This window comes from Danio aesculapii, chromosome 21, assembly GCF_903798145.1.
Source record: "Danio aesculapii chromosome 21, fDanAes4.1, whole genome shotgun sequence".
Lineage (NCBI taxonomy): Eukaryota > Metazoa > Chordata > Actinopteri > Cypriniformes > Danionidae > Danio > Danio aesculapii.
This window is the reverse complement of record NC_079455.1, coordinates 14,106,069-14,114,901: the sequence shown is the minus strand read 5'-3', so window position 1 is coordinate 14,114,901 and position 8,833 is coordinate 14,106,069. Positions and strand designations below refer to the sequence as shown.

At 31.8% G+C, this 8,833-nt stretch overlaps 1 protein-coding gene across 1 annotated transcript; it reads right to left on the bottom strand.

Annotated features, from left to right (window-relative positions):
• Positions 1-2,917: 2,917 nt before the first annotated feature.
• Positions 2,918-8,171, bottom strand: fabp6 (fatty acid binding protein 6, ileal (gastrotropin)). The gene is made up of 4 exons (XM_056445682.1): positions 8,029-8,171; positions 5,479-5,654; positions 3,381-3,470; positions 2,918-3,059 (listed from the first exon to the last, which is right to left on the bottom strand). Exons 1-4 carry the CDS (start codon positions 8,093-8,095, stop codon positions 2,997-2,999), a joined length of 396 nt encoding a protein of 131 aa, XP_056301657.1. The 5' UTR covers positions 8,096-8,171; the 3' UTR covers positions 2,918-2,996.
• Between the last annotated feature and the right edge of the window lie 662 nt (positions 8,172-8,833).

The window sequence follows — 8,833 nt, the reverse complement described above, 5'->3', positions numbered from 1 at the left end:
TAGCAGACTGAGAGAGGCCCTGTCTTTGTGCTGGAGGCTGGCGGGGGGTACGTGGAGGTGGGCCACATGTCTGAGTTGGTGTGATGATGAAGAGACACGGATTGGATGAGGGGGGTTGAGAGCTGGCAAAGGGGCAGTTTGGGTAATGGATCATTTTCACAACCTTTGTTTGCGAAGCAGAGAGGGGGGAGGGGATGGGGCTGCCACCCTTTTTCTTAATTATCAGGATGGGGCACTTCTGAACTGAAGCTCGCCCTCCACTGTTATTGTTTCAGTTCTTCATTGGGTATAGTGATCTCTATAATGGATATTTATGGATATGGATAATTGTTTACATGAACTGAAATATAGGATTATCTGGCTTTGGAGTGACATATATTTTTGATATTTAATTTTTAATTTGTTTACTGAATAATTTTAAAGCCTTCCTTTTTAGTATTACTTTAGCATTTTATGTTTATCAATATTTTCTTAAGCAATAAATAAAATCTAAAATATTATATTATAATAAAACAGACCATTTTTACTAAAAGAAAGAGGAGAGTTTGGTCTTAAGCTAATTTGAAGAAAAAAAAAAAAAATATATATATATATATATATATATATATATATATATATATATATATGTGTGTGTGTGTGTGTGTATAGTTGACGTCAGAATTATTAGCCCCCCTTTGAATTTTTTTTTCTTTTTTTAAATATTTCCTAAATAATGTTTAACAGAGCAGGACATTTTTCACAGAATGTCTGATAATACTTTTTGTTCTAGTGCAAGTCTGATTTGTTTTATTTGGCTAGAATAAAAGCAGTTTCATATTTTTATATTTTTAAAAAAAAACAAATTTTAAGGTCAAAATTATTAGCCCCTTGAAGCTAATTTTTTTTCTCGATTGTCTATAGAACAAACCATCATTATAAAATAACTTGCCTAATTACCCTAACCTGCCTAGTTAACCTTATTAACCTAGTTAAGCCTTTAAATTGCCCTTTAAGCTGAATACTAGTGTCTTGAAAAATATCTAGTCAAATATTATTTACTGTCATCATGGCAAAAATAAAATGAATCAGTTATTAGAGATGAGTTATTAAAACTATTATGATAAGAAATGTGTTGAAAAAATCTCTCTGTTAAACAGAAATTGGGGTAAAAAATAAACAGGACGGCTAATAATTCTGTCTTCAACTGTGTGTATGTATATATATATATATATATATATATATATATATATATATATATATATATATATATATATATATATATATATATATATATATATATATAAATACAGTTGATATCAAAATTATAATGGAGAGAAGATTTTTTAACACATTTCTAAACATAATAGTTTTAATAACTGATTTCTTTTATCTTTGTCATGATGACAGTAAATAATATTTTACTAGATATTTTTTCAAGACACTTCTATACAGCTTAAAGTGACACTTAAAGGCTTAACTAGGTTTTATCTTGAATATTATTTTAAATTTGTCTTAAAATCAAGCCAACTTTTTCCTATTTTAACAGTGACCACACTTTTATTTTATGCGTAAAGATTTATTTATTCTTTTAAACATAGGCTTGAAGCCTCATACCCTTCTTTATTACACTCATTATATTATGTGTAATATCTTTATTTATTTATTTATTTATTTTTACTTTGGCTTAAATGAAGCCCCATACTCTTCTTTATTATTCTCATTTTATTATTTTATGTGTAATATCTTTATTTATTTATTTATTTTGTTTAGCTTAAATGGAGCCCCATTCTCTTCTTTATTATTTTATGTGAAATATATTTCTTTATTTATTTATTTTTGTTTGTCCTATATGAAGCCCCATACTCTTCATTATAACTCTCATTAGCCTATATTAGTTTACGTGTAATATCTTTACTTATTAAATAATTAATTTATTTTTAGTTTGCCTTAAATGAAGCCCCATACTTTTCTTTATTACCCTTATTATACTATTTTATATGTAATATCTGTATTTATTTATTTATTTATAGTTTGGCTTAAATAAAGCCCCATACTCTTCTTTATTACCCTCATTATATTTTATATGTAATATCTTTGTTTTTTTTGTTTGTTTGTTTTTTTTTATTATTACTTTGGCTTAAATGAAGCCCCATACTCTTCTTTATTACTGTCATTATAATATTTAATTTGTAATATCTTAGTTTTTTTTTTACTTTGGCTTAAATGAAGCCCCATATTCTTTTTTTCATTACTGTCATTTTATTTTGTTTTACTATTTGTTCAGACTGTTGTAATCCTTGGCATATTTTTGTTGTTATTATGTGATCATTATTCATATCTTGATGAAAAATAATTCTAATCTTTGCCTGTTTTATACATAATACCACCTTCTTTGTAATTGTTAGTGTCGTTTTTAGTGTTTTGTTTGGTTTTATTTTATGCATAATATCTTAATCTTACAAATTCCCTAAAAAGCAAGGCCTTCTTTTATTTATTATTTTTTTCTTCAGTATTTTATTCTATTCTATTTTATATAGTTTTCTATGCCACCTTGAAAAACTTCACCTTTCTTTCTGGGCTACCCATAGTACTCCTCTATAGGCCCACTTGTTTTTAAATCAAAGATTGCTTTGAATTTTTCTTTTTATTGTATTATTTATTATGTTTTGATACACTATCTGTTGCTTAATAATGTCTTAGTCCTAAAACGTACCGTGAAAAATCAAGCCCAACCTCCTGTCTTTGTTATCATTAATGTGTTTTAGCGTGCATTGAAATGGATCCTCGTGTATTTGTTGAAGATCTGCCCGCGGGTCAGTGCAGGACTGCCCTCCAGTGGACACCAGACTGACAAAAATCTGACTCTGCTGACATTATTGAATGCTCATTTTCATCACTGAATCACTTAATGCATTAGAAAGATCAGACGGGGAGATCGTTTATCAGTTTAGCTCGTACACTTTATTCAGTAAATTGAGTGTCAGAGCAGAAAAGGGTCATTCATCTCAACAATGCGGTTAAACCTTCTTGCTTGTGCGCACAAGAACAACCGTACCCTGGGCGCCACTGGCTGTGGAGGTCTGAAAAGCAAAGCAGAGGGACGTTACAAACATTTCAAATCATTTCACAACACTAAAATCAGTTCAAACCAAGAAGGAAACTATTTATTTCGACGATTTGCTTCGAAAAATGGTCGCACAGGCTAATTCTGATTGGCCGTCAAAACGCTTTTAAAGCTACCATGAAACCACATCGTTCTTCTTAGAGACAATTTCATTAACTCTTAGTTGATTGAGTTGTGTTTTGAATTATTTTTTATAACCATTTATTAATCCAGGCCTATTTTTCCTGTAGAATAATAATAATCTTTAATGTAGTGAAATATCTCAATTATATTTCACCTCCACCAGCTTTCCACCGCTGATCTCAGTTGTTTGTTGGTATTTGGGAAAGCTTATGGTCAGCTTGCCCCCTTCCATGGAGACTATGCCCTAGTGAAGAAATGCAGTTGTGAGTATTTATCAGATAATACAATTTATAAGCAAATCATTTCATATTCATGACATATAGTGTAGATATAAACTCATGAAAATATAGGCTACTTTCTTTTTTTTGGCATAGGCATTCCATAAAGCATCTTTAATTTTCCATTTCATAATATGTTTTAAGGTGTAAAAAGGTTCTCAATTCTTTTTTCCCCCTTTTTTGCCTCATTTCTTGTTTTCCTCAAATGTGTTTTTATTGAATGTTAGATATGAAACACTCAGTACAAATAGTTTTTCCCTTTTTTTAGACAATGAACAAACAAAACCTGTTACACACATACACATTTAGTTTCTATAAAAATATATGAATAATATTAAAATAAAATTCAAATAATTAGGTAAAAAATATTTTATTCTTCTATATAAAAGGAAAGAAAAGAAAAGGAAAAAGAGAATAATAAAAAAGGAAAGTTTCTAGCAAACTCTTCTAAAATAACTGAAAGGTCAATCGTCTTTATGTGACCTAAAACAGATTTCCAAGTGTAAAAAAACACATCAGTACAACCTCTTACAGTATATTGCATTTTTTTAAGGTCAGGTGGTGTAGAAGTTCCATAAGCCATTGCTTACAGGTAGGCCCAGACATAATCTGTGGACTTTTTTTTGCTATTACTGCACTGAATATTGTGAAAATTCTGTGGATCTATGCGGAATGATTTTAGGTTTATCATAACTAATGTTAAATAAAAAATAATACATTTTTAACATTTATTTAATTAATGTTTACAATGCTAATACTATATCCATTTATTTGGTAAACAAAGAAAGTCTCTAATATAATATATCTACCATATATCTAGTAAAAGACAGAAATTATTACTTTACAATCTGCATTGTAAGTAAATCAAATGAACTTTTTCATATTAGTCAGTATTATTACTGAAATTAATTTAAAAACTGACTAAATAAAAATGTATACACATTTGCACACAACTAAATAAAGAGACTCAATGATGGGCTGACAATCTGCTGAAATCTGCAGATTTCTTTGCGCGCAGATTCTGGGTGGGCCTACTTAAAGGTTGGAAGGAATTTTTCCTTCTATTTGAGCATTATTAACCTTCTAGCTAAAATCGTGGCAAAGGCAATCACATTTATCTTACTTTATTAAAACATAAGGACTGTGGTGTAATGACAACTACTGAAATTATGGCCTCAGCTTCTGTATAGATATTTAATGCGTCAAAGAAAAATTTTAATAATAGCTGTCAGAAATCCAAAATCCAAAATTTTGAACAAGACCAAAACATATGAGATAGAGTAGCTGGCTCAATATTACATTGGTCACAATAAGGCTTTATATTCGGTTTAAATTTAAAAGGTTCTCAATTTTAACAAAAACAAACAAACAAAAAACCCAAACAAAATGAAAGGTGCTTTTCTCTTCTTCTTAAAGGGATGGCTCACTCAAAAATGTAAATTTAGGATACTCACTATTTACACCTTCAAGTGGTTATAAACCTTTATGGGATTCTTTCTTCTGTTGAACACAAAAGAAGATGTTCTGAAGAAAGCTGAAATCCTGTCACCATTGACTTCTATAGTGGAAAAAACCCAAATACTATGGAAATTAGTGGTTACAGGTTTCCAGCTGTCTTCAAAATATCTTCTTCAGTGTTCAACAGGAGAGAATCTCAAACCGGTCTTAAACAAACAACAAGGATGAGTAAATGATGAGAATATTTTCAATTTTGGATGAACTGTCCCTTTAAAAACTCCTTTGGAACATTTTTTAAAGAGTAAAATGGCAATTTTGATAAAGAAACTTTGACATCGATGTAAACTTTTCCTTAAAACAAACAGAAACCATTTCTTTAGATTGTGAAAACCTTCTTCACAATAATCTATAAAATGGTCAAATTCTCACTTAAAGATTCTTTGAGGAACCTAATGCAATATGCAAGCTCATTTTGGCTCTTCTTGGCATCTTATATGAGAGTACTTTCTGTCACACCTTAAATTTCTTCCCTCCAACAGTCTCCATGTCGCTCTCTTTGCCTACGATGAATTTGTTGGTCACAACATGGTTATTGGGGTAGTACTGGATCCATGTGAAGTCGTCTCCGTTCTGGATGACCTCTGTCACAAGCTTGAAGTCACGGCCCTTTGAGATGACATCATCAGGGATACCTGAGGTGCAGAAGAAGAGCAATCATAGTTCACTTCAGGTGTGTACAGTCTTGATTTCACTGAGATTTTATTGAACTGCAACAATAAACACATGTGAGGCCCATGAACATCAGCTGACAGAGCTCAATTAAAGTGAAATAAAATGCTAAGATAGTTAGGGCATAAACTAATATCATTTAAGTTATGAAAAAATTATGGGGGCTTGATTTTTCAAGACCTTTTAAGCATAGATCTCAAACTCAATTCCTGGAGAGCCACAGCTCTGTACAGTTTTGCTCCAGCCCTGATCAAACACAGCTGATGCCATTAATAAATGTGTTCGTGACTCTTTTGAACACCTTGATTATTTGGATCAGCTGTGTTTGTTCAGGGTTGAAGCAAAACTGTGCAGAGCTGCAGCCCTCCAGGAATTGAGTTTAAGACCTATGCTTTAAAGTATATTTAGATGATGTTTACGTTGGTAAATTTGGTAGAGGATTCAACACTTAATAATTGAACACATAGAGATCATAGAAGTGATTCAATTTGCTTTAACTGCACTGGAAACAAATGAAAAGCCAAAATAACGAAAACAATAATTATGATTAAAAAAACTCATTGAAAGCCATTTTTAGATATCAACTTCATATTTCAATACTTTTTGAACCCTCTTTAAATGTATGGCTTTGATTTTCAGGCAGCAAATATTATTTTGAAATATTTAATACAAAATCTAAATGTAGTCAATTTAAACAGAGTTTATTTCACTTTAAAAAAATTCTGCCCACTTTAGCAAAACTCTGCCAAATGTATTTAGAAAGAGTCTAAACTTAAGTCTGTGCTATCAAGCGTTCAAGAATTTTCTACAGTTTAAGTTGTGGTTAATAACAAAGACCATAGAATACACAAGACGTGTCACTCGTATCTTTTTGAATGGGGAAAAGTGTAACTGTCAAAATGCTGAATAAAGCCCCGTCTACTAGTTCAGGAACCTATCATCAATCGCTATATGGCAAATAAAGCCCACCTTCTAGTACAGGAGCCAATCATCAATCACTATAGACTGACGATACTCCGGGAAAAGATCTCAGACCAGGCATGAGTTTTTGCAGATTTTGTGTGATTCAAACGTTTAGAAATGAAACTAAAGACACAGTTGTTGTTTAATTTTATTAATGAATCCTAATACGAAATTCAATTGCAAGCTTGGCAAGCAGTTTTGGAGAATTTGATGTTTCCTCATTCAAACAGAATGCCAGAGCATACAACATGAGAGGCGTTTCAAAGATGGCCATTCGAATGAAATGACTTGCCTTAAAGAGACTTTGTTAATAAATAAATGGATAATAATAAATGTAAAGTTATTAAATGGATTATAAGTACAGCATAAATATATTTTTGTACCAGAAAAATCCTGTAAAAATACAATGTAATAAATAAGAAATATTTTTTTATTGTGTAGTATTTCACTTCATAAGAGTTCTTACTAATTTGGTCATCATCAAAATATAAAATTAAATAAAAGACATCAAACTTAAATAAACTATGCAAATGTACATACTGGAATGTATGTACAAAATAAAGGCCACAAAAAAGTATTTTAGTTCCCCCAAAAGTGTGTAATTTAACACTTGTTTTTTTAAGTTAATAGTTTTATAGTGCGCCTCTGCTAGGTCAGTTGGCGTGTCTATGTGAAGTTTGCATGTTCTCCCCGTGTTCGCATGGGTTCCCGGGTGCTCCGGTTTCCCCCACAAGTCCAAAGACATGTGGTACAGGTGAATTGGGTTAGCTAAATTGTCTGTAGTGTATGTGTCTAAATGAGAGTGTATGGATGTTTCCCAGTGATGGGTTGCAGCTATAAGGGCATCCGCTGTGTAAAACATATGCTGGATAAATTGGCGGTCCATTCCGCTGTGGCGTCGCCTGATGAATAAAGGAACTAAGCTGAAAATGAATAAATGAATGTTTTCGAATGTGATTAACATTCTAATAGTCAAAAGAGCTGTAAACGAAAATGTATTTTTATTTTTTCTACTATTTTTTAAAATGCTTATTTAATCATAAAGCAAAATCTCCTTATATATGCAGTGGAAAAGTTGCCAATAATGTTTTTAGTGTAGGCTCAAAAGACTTGTTTGCAAATGATGTGCAAACCCCCAGTAAACAACAAACAACATTTTCTTGTCCAAAGTAGATTACAGTCTAAATGCTGGGTTGTTGTAACCCAACACTAAGTCAGCTATGAACAAACCCTACACAAATATGTGTTCATATTTGACCCAATGTTGGGTTACAATAATTTTTTTTTAAGCCAGAAATTCTCAAACAGAAACTAATAGTAACTGAGTTATTACCATCAGCAGAGAAAAAAAGTAGTTTAAAAGAAGAGCCTCACCGATCAGTTTGCAGAATGGTTCATATCCCTCTTGAGATTCGGTTTCCCACTTGCCGTTGAAAGCCATGGTTTTGGTGTTGATTGTTGAGTGAGCGGAGAGGAAGAGCAAGTTGAGAGCTGAGGTACTGATGGATGAAGTGTGCAGTGTTTATATACCCAACTGTTCCTCAACCCTGACTCTTTCTCATGGCCTTATTGGTACACCAGCATCATAATCAAGCCATAAACATTTATGATGGTCCCACAAAATAGAGTAAGTCATAAAGTGCATGACCGCACGGCTGCTTACCTGGGTAGTGATGATATGCCTTACATGGGCAAAATACATGGGCGATGATATGCCATACATGGGCAAAATCACTTCATAATACTCGTACAATACAGTAGTTATAATACTCTGTACAAAAAATACCAATTTAAAATGCACTGAACTAAATGCACTGCTCTGAGAGGATTATTTTCATCTATTTCAATGTAATCACAGCATTCGTAATAGATTTTAGAATTTGCCCCATGAGTAATTTGTTTTAACCTGCATAAGCATAGTTACCATATTAATTGTATATGTGCTGTGTTTTGTTTCAGATACTTAAAGGGACAGTTCACCCAAAAATAAACTTTTATTTACTTTTTACTCACCCTCAAGTGGTTCTAAACCTTCATCAGTTTGCCATTGAGACTCATAATACACTGAAAAAAAATTTGGGTTCCACACAATTCCTTCATGTTGTCCCACGCAAGTCAATTAAGTTAACTTAATTGTTTTTACTAATTACAATGTATTGAACATAAAACTATTAAGCTG

Bases quoted from the DNA above. Each gene is read 5' to 3' on its own strand.
- fabp6 (XM_056445682.1), bottom strand. From the start codon at position 8,095: ATGGCTTTCAACGGCAAGTGGGAAACCGAATCTCAAGAGGGATATGAA. The intron at 5,655-8,028 runs GTGAGGCTCTTC...TCTGCACCTCAG, and splicing joins ACCATTCTGCAAACTGATCG to GTATCCCTGATGATGTCATC. The intron at 3,060-3,380 runs GTGAAATATAAT...TTTGCTTTTCAG, and splicing joins GCGGTGGAAAGCTGGTGGAG to ACCTCCACAGCCAGTGGCGC.